Source organism: Chrysochloris asiatica, unplaced genomic scaffold (assembly GCF_000296735.1).
Source record: "Chrysochloris asiatica unplaced genomic scaffold, ChrAsi1.0 scaffold00215, whole genome shotgun sequence".
Lineage (NCBI taxonomy): Eukaryota > Metazoa > Chordata > Mammalia > Afrosoricida > Chrysochloridae > Chrysochloris > Chrysochloris asiatica.
The window spans coordinates 5132047-5147112 of record NW_006408733.1 but is presented as its reverse complement, the minus strand read 5'-3'; the positions used below and the strand labels follow the sequence as shown (position 1 = coordinate 5147112).

The 15066-nt window shown below is 39.8% G+C and overlaps 1 protein-coding gene across 1 annotated transcript; it reads right to left on the bottom strand.

Moving 5' to 3' along the window:
* Window positions 1-369: 369 nt before the first annotated feature.
* On the bottom strand, window positions 370-15066 carry LOC102827079 (histidine triad nucleotide-binding protein 1-like). Its single transcript, XM_006872941.1, has 3 exons — window positions 14956-15066; window positions 11475-11579; window positions 370-534 (listed from the first exon to the last, which is right to left on the bottom strand). Exons 1-3 carry the CDS (start codon window positions 15064-15066, stop codon window positions 370-372), a joined length of 381 nt encoding a protein of 126 aa, XP_006873003.1.

Below are 15066 nucleotides of genomic sequence, written 5' to 3'. Positions count from 1 at the left end.
TGTTAGGTACCATCAAGTCGGTACTGACACATAGCGACTCTGTGCACAACAGAACTTAACACTGCCTGGTCCTATGCCAACCTCAAAATTGTTGCCCCAATAGGGGGAAAAAATCTCCCAAATTATGAATTCTCCCTCCAAAACATTTGAAAAAAATCTTTTTTTCTTAACATAACAAATCAAATATATAATACAGAGACTATAAACCGTGCAGAAATGTCTTTTATTATGTATGGGTTTTTTTGTGTGTGGTTTTTTTATTCCTTAATCTCTCCATACATAGGCAAAAGTAAGTATACTGTTTTAACATATTTGAACTTGCCAACCTGATCATTGCCTAGAGAAGGGACAAGTATCCCCAAAGTATGCTTAACCAGGAGGCCAATTCATCTGCCGACCTCCAAGAACATGAAGATGAACATGATAGACAGACTGTCCTCCATCTGAACCTTCATTCACCACCATTCGATAACCCTTTTTCAGGCCCAGGTCAGCAGCACATTTCTTGCCAACAATCATTAAATGTCCAAGAAGCTGGAAAAGAAAACAACAAAAAAGTTTCTTAAACACAGGAAATTTACAGTTCATTGCCATTAAAACAACAAACTGCCAAGAAAAAACATTAAATTTTAAAACTGACAAGTTGAAACATACCCCTTTCAGGCAAATATTTGGAAAGACTTTTAATCCTAATGCGACATTCTTTTAAATTTTACTTAAAAACTGATTAAGATTAGATATTTATTGCAAAATGGAGCATATTCAAGAGCAACTAAAAATTTCAATAACTAAAACAGACATGAAATCTACTGCTTGACCAAATAATAAAAAATTTTAAATCATATTCCAAATGGTATTTAAGCGGATTTGTTTGTTTGTTTGAAATAAGACATTTTACTTTCTTGGTATGTAAGAATGTTATCAGTCAGTATAGGTTTGGTTCTACTGTAGTAACAAATCACCCCCAAATCTGTCTTACAACAAAGGTATTTTTATGTTCACTACATGTTTATCATAGACTCCTGGTGTGGCACTGTGGGATCAGCACTTCAAACCACAATGTCAGCAGTTCAAACTTACCAGCTGCTCCTGGGAAACCCTACAGAGTCACTATGAGTCAGAATCGACTCATACAGCTGACTGGGTATCATAGGCTGGCTGTTGCTCTATATTCTGTAATCTTTTCCTCTTAAACAGCAAGGCTTATAAAGCGGTCTCTATATGATGGAGTTCTGGGATGGCGCTGCAGGATAATGCACTTGATTTCAAGGTAGGTTTGAATTGCAATGTTGGGTGGAAGCCCTAGATAGGGTTGCTATGGGTCAGAACTGATTCCATGGCACTTAACAACATTATGATAATCGGGATCCTGATGTGGTGCTGAAGGATAAGCACTGGACTGCTAACCTCAAAGTCGGCAGTTCAAACCCACGAGTCACTCTTTAAAACCCCTATACAGGGCTGCTCTAAGTCAGAACTGACTCAGTGGAACTTAACAATAAATGGTAAAAATGACAGTAGGCAAAGAGAACACAGTAAAGCAGGCATTGGCTCTTAACGTTTCTGCTCAAAAGTGACAGACAAGAGGGCTTCAAAAAGTTCATGCAAAAATTCCAGTGTTTTTTAATTCCATTTTCCACTTTTTGAAGACTCCTCAGATATCATTCATGCTTGCATTCATTAGCCAAATCAAGTCACACGACTAAGCCTGTTTTCAATGAGCAATGAGTGCAATGCACCCTCCTAACCAAAGATAATAATGAGAATTTATCAACAACTATGCAAAATACTATGGAGCTCTGGTAGCGCAGCGATTACGAATTAGGCTGTGAACCGCAAGGTCAGCAGTTCGAAACTACCAGCTGTTCCATGGGAAAAAGATGAGGCTTTCTGCTCCCGTAAAGATTTACAGCCTCAGAAACCCTGTACAGGGTTGTTATGAGTCAGAACCGACTCCATGGCACATAACAACAATGCAAAATACTACAAAAGAATATTATTGTTGTTAGCTGCTATAGAGCCAACTCCAACTCACAGCAATCTTATGTACAACATAACAAAACAATGCCCAGAAATATGACATCCTCATTATTACCAGCAGGTTTGAGTACTTCATTACGTCTGTTGTGCCAATGCATCTCTCCAAGAGTCTTCCACACCTCATTGGCCCTCTCCTTCACCAAACATGATGTCTACCTCCAGTGATCCCTCCTGAAGATATGTCCATAGCAAGCAAGGAGGGCAGTAACCTCTTGTGAGCCATAAGGTCTTCATAAACTAATATTTGGAAGTAGATTGCCATGCCTTTTTTCCTAATTGGAAGTCACACTGAAACCTATCATGGGTGAGCCAGCTGGTACATCAAGGGCACAGCTCCCAGCAACATAGCAAAATATAAGCCACCAAACTAACAGGTAGTACACAAGAAACATTAAGACAAATGTTCAGGCCTGTACCACCTTGGCAAAACATTTTTTTCGTATGCAATCAACATCAATAATAGATGAAGGGTTACTGAGCCCATTCCTATACGGCATTATTGCATTTCTATGCTAAGGAAAAATGAGTTTCATCAATTAATCCTGGCTTAGAACTCTTTTTGAGGAATTTGGTGAAAGTTTCTTTATATACTTACATTTGCATAATTTTAAGAGAAAACCTTTTTAGTCAAAATCAGGCAAATGAACCATACTTTTTGCCTTATGAAAATTAACTCACAAGTCTCACATCATCTCCCTTTGGTCAATATGTTAGTCCATAGCTTACAAGTTTTTAAGAGGGCGTTTAGGAGCGTAATGTGGAACCCTATCCAGAGAAGCAGCGACACCAGAGATGGAGGCAGAGATGATGACATGGAGAGATAGAGCAGCTGAGGACTTTAGACTCATGGAAAGAGAAAGGCTGTGTACTGGCAGCCAGGAGGCAGGCTTGTAGAATGTGCCCTTGGGTTATTTAAATGATTATATATATTCCTGCGTGTTTTTGTATACATTAAAAAAAAAATACTGAGGGAATAGAAGCATATACTGCTGAATGATGATGCACAGAGGGGATTGTAATCATTGCAATGAAACGAAGTACAATAGGTTAAGTACAAAGCCGATATTCTCCCATGTAAACTATCACTTAATTCACAATAAAAGTTTAAAAAAAAAAAAAAAAAAAGAGGGGGGTGGGGGGAGGACTAGACCAGTTGAGGCAGAACAACATCAAGGTCCCCATCCACTGCTGTCAAGTCAATTCTAACTCATAGCGACCCTATATAGGATTTCCAAGGCTGTAAATCTTTACAGGAGGTAAAAGTTTCATCTTTCTCCTACAAAACTGTTGGTGCATTTGAACTAAAGACCTTGTGATCAGTAGTCCAGTACTTACCCCTACAGCACCACCAAAGCTCATTAGGATACAGAAACCCCTCTTTGCCACAGTCCCAAACACAAAAGAAGCAAAGTCAGCTCTGGGAATCAGACCCTTCAGAAGGTAGAAGTCTAAACATGTAGTGGTATCGCTTATTGAACAGTATTAACCTGTTGTATTTATTTCTTAGTGTATAACAGGTGAGTGGCAAAAAAACAAAACCCCTTTCTGTGTTTTGTTATTTACTATTTACTGTGAATTGAGTGACGGTTTACAGAGCACATACTTCATTTCATTACAATAGTCACATACTTCATTTCATTACAATGATTACAGTTCCCTCCTTGTACCATCAGTTCACAGTATTGACCTCTAGTCACTTTAATTCTTGCATTCCTCCCTGGGTTTTCCACTGTCTTCATCTTTCCTCTGCCAATCTCCTTCTTGTATACTCCCTGTCTCCCACCGCCCAAATTAACGTGTCTACCCTCTAACCCATGAATAATTTTCCTTTTAATGACCTTAAATATCTCATTGTCACTACAAGAATCAAATTACAGCTTTGACTCTGTAAGCATCCACAAGCCTCAGAAAACTATGGACTGTACTGAAAGAATAGCAGAGTCACATTGTCCTGGGGTTTATTATTGTTGTTGTTAAGTCGATTTTGATTCATAGCAACCCTGTATAGGGTTTCCAAGGAGTGGCTGGTGAGCTTGAACCACCAATCTTATGGTTCAAGTTGACCTTGCAGTCCAACACATTAGCCCACCGTGCTACAGCAGAATCAAATTGATTACGACTCACTGTGACCCCATCCGATAGAGAACTGTCCTATGGGGTAGCCCAAGCTGTAATCTTTATAGAAGAAACTTGCCAAGTGTTTCTCCTCTGGAGCTGCTGGGTGAGCCTGATCCACCAGAACTGTCCTATGGGGTAGCCCAAGCTGTAATCTTTATAGAAGAAACTTGCCAAGTGTTTCTCCTCTGGAGCTGCTGGGTGAGCCTGATCCACCAAGCTTTCAGTTAGCAGCTGAGCACTTAAATGTTGCACCACTAAGACGCCTGTGGGACTTGTTGTTAAGTACTGTCAAGTTAGTTCTGACTCCTAGCAACCATATATAGTTTCCAAGGAGTGGTTGGTGGGTTTGAACCATCGACACTGCAGTTCAAACTGACCTCATGGTCCAGTGCTTATCGTATAGCACCATACCAGAATTCCTGGAGCTTATCAGGGCAATGGAAATAGAAACTTAAGCGGATCTCTCCCTTCCCTCTTCTTTTCTTGCCATAGGAACCAGAAGAGTTCCCTCTCCTGAGAGCTTGTTAGAGTCTTTGCAAGTGTGGCTAATTCCTCACCTCACCTTTGTTCTCTCTTAGAAATCATAAGCAGTTAACTGGTAGTTTACAGTTGAGGCACTTTCTCTCTCTACCCTCCCCCTCTTTATTCTTCACTACAGAAGACACTAGCAAGATTAAAGTAGATTCATGTGCAAATGGAGACAAACTGCCTAGTAAAAAAACAATTGCAACTGAGTTAATTCCAACTCACATAGACCCTATATAAGGTTTCCAAAGCTATAAATCTTTAGGGAAGGAAAAAATCCTCATCTTTTCCCCTTGGAGCCTAATAGGTTTGAACTGCCTATTTTCAGTTAGCAGTCCAGTGCTTATCCTACAGTGAGATTGAGTCAAAAAAACAAAAACAGGATGGCTCAGAGTGATACCAAGTATTTGTAGCAGAGTGCTGCAAGTTCCCCAAAAGTACAGCAGGTCGGGCAATGTCTGTTCTGTTCACAAATTTAATTACGAGTTAACACAGTTTTAAAATTGTTCAGTTAATCCTTCTTAACAAAGAACTGTATCTTCTATGTTAAAAAGTCGACCTTAAAACTCCAATTTAGAAAGTTAATTTGATAAAAATTAACATTCTGTCTAGAGGCAAGAGCTATGTTTGAGTAAGAAGCACTGACCTTAAAATACAACAAATGTTAAACATTAATATTCTGAAGGTTTCATCTCTCAATTATTCCAGATAAGGAGGCATTTTACCAATACATAGTCTAACCTTTGATACCTATTGTGCAACGCATTGAGTTTAAATTTAATATCCAGAAATTTCTCAGTTTCAGTTTCTCAATTTCTCAAATTAAGTAAATTCTCACTTAAAAAGACACCCCCAATAAATAACTACAATACTGAAGACATGAAACATCCATTTTTTAATTTCTGTTTATTCTTTTATTATAAAACACCATATACATATGAAAATGTATGAAAACACATACAAATAACTTAATAATGCCTATCAGCAGGTCAAACAGTAGAACATTACCTAGAAACTTCCTGGGTAACCCTCCTTAATCACTTTTCTCCACCTTCCCCCCAAATCCAGAGATTACAAAATATCTTTTCTCACTATTTTTTTGCTAAGAAATCCTCTCCAACCCCAAGGACATAAAGATGTTCTAGAATTTTGGCTTCTAAAAATCTTTCTTAAATGGATCCTTAGCCTATTCTGAAATGATCTATCTGGAATTTATGTCAAAAAATATATATATACCTGTTAGAGAAGGGCAAAGAGATACGGGATACATTGATAAATACTGGAATTAGATGACATGTATCTGAGGATTCACTGTACTGCACTATTCTCCCTACTTTTCTATATGTTTGAAATGTTACATGTTGTTGTTGTTGTTAAGGGCTGTCGAGTCGGTTCCAACTCATAGCACCCCTGTATGGAATTTCGGAGAAGTGGCTGGTAAGTTTGAACTGCCAACCTTGCAGTTTAGTGCTTATTCTACAGTGCAACACTAGGACTCCAAAATGTTGTATAAGAGTTACCAAAACCAAACAAGCAAACACTTTATTTCCTCACCGATCCGGAATATAACTGTCAGTCCACATATGTAAGGGTCTGTTTTTAAACTTTCATACCGAAGTTTCATTTATCCCTGAACTGATAACACTGTCTTAATAACTGCAGCTATAAAATGGGACTAGTTGGGCAAGTCCTCTACCTGTTCTTTAAGAGGTGTTTTGTTTTTTTTTTACTATTGAACTTTTCCACTTTCCACATATACTTTGGAATAAGACTGTCGAGTTTTAAACTTTTTATTTTAATTGACTTGAATCTGTACCTCAAACTGAAGGAAGTGACATGTTCATGATACTAAAGTCTTGTAATCCATAAAAATATTTATTTAAGTTATCAATAGTCTTTTAATAAAGAATCAGCAAAAAAGGAAAGATATGACTGGAAGGAAGATCTAGCTATGTATTTCTAGAAAAGCAGCTACTGAAACCTCTAGGGAGCACAGTTCTACTCTTGATACATATGTGATCACATGAGTCAGAGTTGACTTGATGGCAACTAGAACTGAGAGAGATTTGATATAAAACAGACTTACCATCTTGCCTATCACCCCCAAATGCCATGACAGAATGAGCTCCTTGTCAGGAGCCTAACTAACTTTAATTCTCTAAAGCCATGTAACTTTCTTAAAAGTTAGTCTTTGTGAAGCTCTAATACCGGTAATTTAAGAACTAGGTACACATGACTGAATCCAGACTCAGGAAGAAACATATATGATTAAGTCTCATGACCTTTATCAGAGATGAAGGTCATATTCAACAAGTAGGACGCCAAATAAAATGAACACAGAATAACTCTTTACAAAACTATAAGAGGAAGTAGAAAGTTACCTTCTTTCCTGGATAAAAGCATATGAACATTTATCTAAATGGAGACATGGAAAATATACCAAAGTCATTTAAAAATAAGAGGCCTCCCATTAACTTCTTTAAGGAGTTCTGGTAGCACAGCGGGTTAAACATTGGGCTGTGAATTGAAAAGTCAATGGTTCAAACCTAGCAGCCACTCCACAGAAGAAAGATGTGGCATTCTGCTTCCATAAAGATTTACAGACTCACAAACTCTATGGAATTCTGTCCTGCAGGGTCACTGTGAGTTGGAATCAAATCAATGGCAGTGGGTTAACAACCTTCTGTGAATGCAGATGGACCACTGTATGCATTTGTGCCACAGAGAGACGCTACACAAATAAGCACACACTATATGAGTTAAAAAGGAGCTCTGGTAGCGTAGTGGTTACGAAGCGGTCTGTGAACCGCAAGGTCAACAGTTTGAAACTACCAGCTGTTCCACAGGAAAAAGATGAAGCTTTCTGCTCTGGTAAAGATTTACAGCCTCAGAAACCCTGTACAGGGTTGCTGTGAGTCAGAAGCAACTCAACGGCACATAACCACCACCACCAGTAATCCCTTGTTTAGAACCTTTTGTTTGATAGTCCTATACTCATTTGATATTTAAGTCTACCATAAAAGAGATTCCCAATTTCTGCCTTCTAAAGAGAATTTAAAAAGATTGCAATATCCTTTTCCTTTGCTGGGCAGTATCCTAGTTGAATCAATAAAGCTTGAAAGCAATCCTTCTTTGTTTATCTACCCACAATCACCAAAGGAATAACACCATCTCTGGGGACTAAGATGGTGGTGGTTATGTGCCATGGAGCCGGTTCCGACTCATAGCAACCCTATACAGGGTTTCCAAGGCTGTAAATCTTTATGGCAGCAGAAAGCCTCATCTTTCTGCCATGGAACAGCTGGTAATTTTGAACTGCTGACCTTGCAGTTCACAGACCAATTCATAACCACTATGCTACTAAAATAGGGACATATTAAAGATACACCCCTTCAGACAGAGGATTGAAAGCAAGGAGTTCAGTAATGTTTGGTCATTGCTTTTATTAAGAAAATGAAAAATGAGCAAGGATCATTCCCACCCCCTCCAGACACAGAGTAGACAGGGATGGGCCACTTGGTCATTGGCTACCCAAAGGGGGGGGCTACAAAGGCAAGAAGTGACTGGCTTACAAGCTTTCAAGAGGGAGCCTAAATCCAGAGGGCCTGGAGGAAGGTAGAATCTGTCTGGGAGGGACTGATGAAAGGAGAAGCAGATAGGTCACCTGTGATACAATAGTGAATAATTGTTATCAGGACTGATTGTGAGGGTTGGAAATGTAAAGGTAGACGTTTTGTAGCAAAAGGAGAGGAGTGATTGACTTTGCAGTCTAGGAGCAGAGGTCCCTGAGACCATCAAGGGAGAAGAGCGGAAAGCAGGACCCTACCCAGAGAAGCAGTGATGCCAGAGATGGAGCGGCTGGGGACGCTAAACCCAGAGAGGGAGAGGGGCTGTGTACTGATGACTGGGGGTGGGGGTGGGGGGCAGGCTTGCAGGGTATACCCTTTGGTTGGTTGATGATGCATGGCGGGGATTTAACCATGGCAATGAAATGATATGAAAGGATGAATGTAAAGCTAATGTTCTCCCATGTAAACTATGACATAATTCACAATAAAACATTTAAAAAAAGAAAAAGAAAAATGAAATATTTCAACATACATGTCTCTTGGTGATCTGAAATTTTTACTTCACTGTTTGGGAAGAATCAAAACACAATGAGAAACCACCCCTAAGTCTTGTACTCTAAAAACAACTCACTTGGAAACCAGTCTCAGAGAGCTACCCAAGACAAAGGAAAATGGAAAAGCCATCTAAACTTCTCTTTGGTAATTATTTCAAGGACTACTACCTTAAATTATACCAAACAATAACTTTGTTGTTGTTAAGTGCCGTCAAGTAGGTTCTGACTCAGAGTAACCCTGTATAGTTTCCAAGAAGCAGCTGGTGAGCTTGAATCATCAACCTTGCAGTTCAAACCAACCTTGCAGTCCAGTGCATTAACCCACAGCGCCACACCAGGACTCCAAAAATAGGTTTATGCTACTTACATGAGCAATGTTATAAAAATTTTATTTGGGGAAAAAAATACTATTTAAATAACACTATCATCCTGCACTATGAAGCATCTTTAGATTTTATTAGAATATCAGGGTATTTTCTTGCCTTACTGTTCTCTAATCAATTTTAAAGGATGCTGGTATTATAATAAAATATATAGACTTTGCTGTTGTTAAATGCCATTGAGTCAGTTCTGAGTCATAGCAAGCCAGTACAGGGTTTCCAAGGATTTAACTTTTCAAGGAAGCAGGAAATCTGATCTTTCTGCAGCAGAGCAATTAGGCTCAAACTGTGCATCTTATGATTTGCAATGCAGTGTTTATCATATGGAGCCACCACACTCCCATACAGACTTTATTGTTGTTGTTGTTAAGTCGGTTCTGACTCAGAGACCCTATACAGGGTTTCCGAGAAACAGCTAGTAAGCTTGAACCACCGACCTTGGGGTTCAAGCTGACTTTGCAGTCCAGTGCATTAACCCACAGTGTACTAATAAATTTACAATGAAAATTAGAAACGTAATAGTACACAGTTTGAAGAAACGTTTAGAACAGACATGAGTCTTCTATATATATATTTTTTAATCTATACAATTGTTTCCTTTTATATAACAGCTCTAAAATTTTCATTCTCTGGCATAGAAGATGACAGAAAGTCACATTTGTAAATCCTTTCACTTATATGTCAGTTTGCTATAATTAGGTCTTAGAAAAAAATGCTTCCATAAAGTTATATGTTGTTGTTAAGTGCCGTCGAGTCGGTTCTGACCCATAGTGACCCCGTACAGGGTTTCCGAGGCTGTAAATCTTTACGGGAGCAGAAAGCCTCATCTTTCTCCCGTGGAGCGGCTGGTAGTTTCGAACTGCTGACCTTGAGGTTCGCAGCCCGATTTGTAACCACTACTACCAGAGCTCCTTATAAAGTTATATAGAGAGATATTATCTATTTAAACTTATAATAAAGACTGAAATTACCTGAGAAACTCAGGCACCAAGAAAGGTTTCCTAGTCTACAAAATTTGAAAAATTGATCTAGGTAAGCAAATACTATCAATCACCATGGAAAGAGCATTTTGACTAAAATTTTTTGCTGCATTAAGATGGTGGAAATTTATACACATTTTGGATACAATTCTGTCTTCCTATAAAGTTTACTCAGAATAATTTCCTTATTCTTGACCTCTCTGGGTTATAACTATGAAAATTACAATATTATGTTAGCCTGATAAGATCTGAGCTATTATTAAAGTCCAATTGACCATGTACTATGTGGCACCAGGACTGCTATGCTTTTCTAATAATATCTGTATTCACAGGTTTTCTCATTTCCTCCATAGAGCAAAGTGACAGCTCCTAATGACCTGTTTCTGGGCTGTTGTCTTTATACTAGTAGTCGGCCAAACAGTCAGCATCTTAGACTGTGGACCATGTGGTCTCTGTCAAAATTAACAATGCTAAAAAAAAAGATGAAGGCCCTCAATGAGCTGTATTACCACAGTAGCAGCAAAAACAGGTTCAGATGTAACTACAGTTGTGAGGATGCCACAGGACTGGGCACTGTTTAGTTTTGCTGTACACAGAGTTGCTATCAGTCAGAACCAACTGGATAGCACCTAACAACAACATCTTCTATCTGGTTTGAATTTCTGGCAGCTCCTTATTGATGTACTACTGAAAATGTTTTTGTATTTTCTTCAGTAAAAATTTAGTTGCATGTGAAAAAAAAATTAACAATGCTAAATAAATGAACATGGTGGCTGTGTTCCAATAAAACTTACTGCCTACTAGATGGCCCACAGACCACAGGGTGCCAACACCTGCTATAATTTGTAAATTTAGTAAACAAACTCTTAGGCATAGTAAGTGTTCAGAGTGTTGAAAAGTTCATTGTGAGTTACACACATGAACTTAATCTGTTTTGGATAAACAGGATTTCTTTGATTTGGGGTTTCATATGACTCTCTTTTGAGTGTATATATATCTCTTATGTTTCTACACAAATCACCCTTTTAAAGTCTTTTTCATTTTCATAATTTGATTTTTTTTTCTCCATTTAATGACACAGCACACCAATTCCTGGTCTTACGACATACCAATAAAATGTATTTTATTTCTAAATGTATTTGCTTCATCAAATACAAACTACTTATATATTATACTAAGCACTAATGATTTTCTGGTTTTAAATAATAATATTTCAAACAAAATAAAAATGTAACATCACTTTAGGACAAAATGTAGCCTCACAATTTAAAAAGCAAAAAAATAGATAAATTGTGTTAATTGACTTACATTTTCATCATCATCTTCTGCTACAGAAATCTGGGAAATATGCTTCTTAGGTATCACCAGAAAATGTGTTGGTGCTTGAGGGGAAATGTCATGGAAAGCAAGACACTAAGGAAAAAAAAATCAAAAGTTTAGTTTAAGTAGGCTAAATATAACTTTCTTTCAAAAAAGTATTTATAAAGCAATAACTACAAGCAAGGTATTATATTAGGTGGTAACTCAATACACATAGTCCAAAGCCCTTTTCATGGAACTTACAATCTAATGAGATCAATTTTAAATAAAGATTATCAAAGATCACCCATGTTACAAAGAAGGATTAAAGAGTGAAATTAAAGATAACAGAAAAACCTAACTTAGATTGAGTTGTCAGAGACAAGAATTCTGAGAAAGTGACATTTAAGCTCATACCCAAAGGATGAGTACATTAGTCTACTAGTTTCCAGTTTCATCCCATGTAACTCTTCACATAAATTCACACTGTCCTTCACCTCTCCACATACTCTGGGCTTCTCCTTTTTCCCTAACAGTAATTCTTGTCTTAAACCACTATCCATTCCTCAGCTTTCAGTCAGCACACATACTGCTTCTGAAGGAAACATCTGATTACTCTTTGTCCTCCAACAACCCCCTTCCTCAAGTCAGGAGCCCCTGTTGAGCAATTTCCTGTATTTTTCCTTTTTGTTGTTGTTGTTAAATGCCATCAAGTCTATTCCACATATAGCAACCCTGTACAGGACTTGCAAGGAGCTGGTGAGCTTGAACTGCCAATCTTGCAGTTCAAATGGCTTTGCAACCTGGCACCTTAACCCGCAGTAACACAGCAGGGTTCCTTTACAACTCCCATAAATTCCATTTGTCTGATGTTTGATCAGTACCTATTCTTCAGGCTTTAACTATTTAAGAAAATACCTATTCTCTTTTGTAAAACTGAGGAGGAGAAATTGCATTCAGATAAATTATTTACCAAACTAGTTATTATTGGACTCCTGGTGTGACAGTGTAGGATCAACACTGGACTGTGACCAAGGCAGTTCAAACCCACTAGCTGATCTCTGAAAACCCTTTACAGGGTTGCTATAAGTTGGAATACACTAGGCAGCACATAATAACAATAGTAGTTTAGAGGAGTCCTGCTGTGGCACTGTAGGATAAGCACTCAATTGCAAGGTTGGTTTGAACCACAAGGACGATGGTTCAAACTCAGCAGCAGTTCCTCAGAAACCCTATACAATGTCGCTGTAGTAAGTCTAACTGACTCAAAGGTACTTAACAACAGGTGTTGTTAACTGTAGTGGTTAAGTGCTGTCAAATCAGCACTTTAGTGTTGTTAAGTCAAGTGTTGGTATGGCGCTGCAGGTTGATGCACTGCATGGTTATGGACTGCATGGCTGGTTTGAATTGCAAGTTTGGAGGTTCAAGTTCATCAGCTGCTACTCAGAAATACAGGGTCTTTATGAGTTGGAACCAACTCGATGGCACTTAACAAGTCTGTTCTCACAGCGATCCTATGTTAAGCACTGTCAAGTCAAGTTAGTTTCCAAGGAGCAGCTGGTGGTTTTGAACCGCCAAAATTAGCAGTCCAGTGCTTATCCTACAGCACCACACCAGGACTCCAAATTATTTACCGCACTAGTTGTAACATCCAGTCAGTTCTGACTCATTGCAAGCCTTTAGAGTTTCCAAGGAGCAAATGGCAGGTTTGAACCACCAACCTTGTGGTTGGCAGCTCAGTACTGATCCTACACCACATCAGGGCTCTGGTGTAGTAGTGTGTTAGAACATAAGCATATTACATGAATGTTTCTTGTTCTGTATGTACATAAGGTGAACGCTATACAAGAGAAAGGAGCTCTGGTAGCATAGTGGTTATGAATCGGGCTGCTAATCTCACAGTCAGCAGTTTGAAACTACCAGCTGCTCTGTGGGAGAAAGATGAGGCTTTCTGCTCCCATAAAGATTTATAGCCTCGGAAACCCTGTACAGGGTCGCTATGAGTCGGAACCGACTCTCAATAGAACCCATCCCTGCGAATCAGTCTCAGAAGCCATTTTATTTGGTACACCATTAAAAAATACAGTATCATTTAGATTGTTTCATGATAATCAATGATGTTGGATTTGTTGTTTGTTGTGAAGTGCCGTCGAGTCAATTCTGTATAGGGTTTCCGAGGAGCCGACGTTGAGTTTGAACCGCCGACCTTGCAGTTCAAACTGCTTTGCAGTCTGATGCATTAACCCACAGAGCCACAGCAGAACTGAGGGGGAGTTCAAAAATCAAAATTTCTATGGTCATTGTAAAAGGCAATAGCAATTTTAAATATGCTTTTCCTAAAGCAATAAGAATTTTTCCCAATAGTGACATCAGTTATTTAAATCAAATTTACCTCTAGGAACTTTAATTGTAGATACACTTTGAATCTGAGAACACCGCTAATGTCGCAGGTTTCTCTGATCTTCTAAATTTCTTAAAGTCCATTTAAATCAAGAAAAAGTTTACATAATATTTCTATTTAAATCAGCCAATGTCCTGCCAAGCTTTATGTGAAATTAAAAGTTTACGGAATTTTTCGATGAGCTTTTTAAAAACCCATTCTATACCTTGTTCACTAAATACTTTGCAAAGGACTTCAACTTAGTCTTTCCAAAACAGAATTTCATCTATAATGAAATCAACAAAAGCTATATGAGTCAGAGTTGACGCAACGGCAAATGTTTGGCATAAAACTGCTTCCTGTTGAAAATGAAAGAAACCATTCAACTGTGTGTATAAAATTTTCAGAGGGCGAGGCCTGTGTGTGTGTGTATACATAGGAATTTTTCAGAAGGAGAAATCAAAGGCAGGCAAATCCCAGTCGCGGACCCACATCCTATCTGATCTCCGGAGTCCGCGGGGAGCTGGCTGATGTGCGGGGAAGTGGCCTGCTGACCGGGTCTCTACACGGCTCCGAGACGTCCGGCGCAGCGCCGCGAGAAGCCGCGCCCGGGAAAGCCCCTGGCTGGCCGGCTGTGCGCGGGAGATCTCGGAGATTGGGCCCGAGTCAGGGCCGGATCCGGTTTCTCCCAGCTAGGGAGAGAGCAGGCGAGATTGTAAGATTCCAGACACAGGCGGAGTCCGAGGTAGCTCGGCAGCTGGTGGGCGGCCCCGACTGTGACTCGGAGCGCCCTCCACATGCTCTCAGGCCCAGCGCGGACCGGACACCACGGGCGGAAGGTGGCCCGACCCGTGCTCGGACAGATAACGAGTAACCGGAGCGCCCGCACGCGCCGACAGGCCGCCTCCGAGCGGCCGCGGCCCTACCCGTTGGCGGGGAGCCCGCGACGAGGCCACACAGGTCCACAGCGAGAGCAGCCGGGCCCCTTCCCTTCCGCGCGGCGAGGCGCGGCCCGACCCTTCCCTTCCCTTCTCTCTGAGGGAAACCCGCAGGTCCACGGGCGACTGCTTCAAGGCTCAGCCCACGAGCGAGCCGGCGTTTGGTGCCTACCCGGTCATCCTCAAAAATGATTTTGGCTGGGATTTCCTTGCGGATGATCTTCCCAAAAATTGTGTCGCCACCAGGCCGAGCGGCCTGAGCCTTGGCGATCTCATCTGCCAT

Bases quoted from the DNA above. Each gene is read 5' to 3' on its own strand.
- LOC102827079 (XM_006872941.1), bottom strand. From the start codon at position 15,066: ATGGCAGATGAGATCGCCAAGGCTCAGGCCGCTCGGCCTGGTGGCGAC. The intron at 11,580-14,955 runs GTAGGCACCAAA...TTTTTTCCTTAG, and splicing joins TCATTTTTGAGGATGACCGG to TGTCTTGCTTTCCATGACAT. The intron at 535-11,474 runs GTAAGTCAATTA...TTTCTTTTCCAG, and splicing joins CAGAAGATGATGATGAAAAT to CTTCTTGGACATTTAATGAT.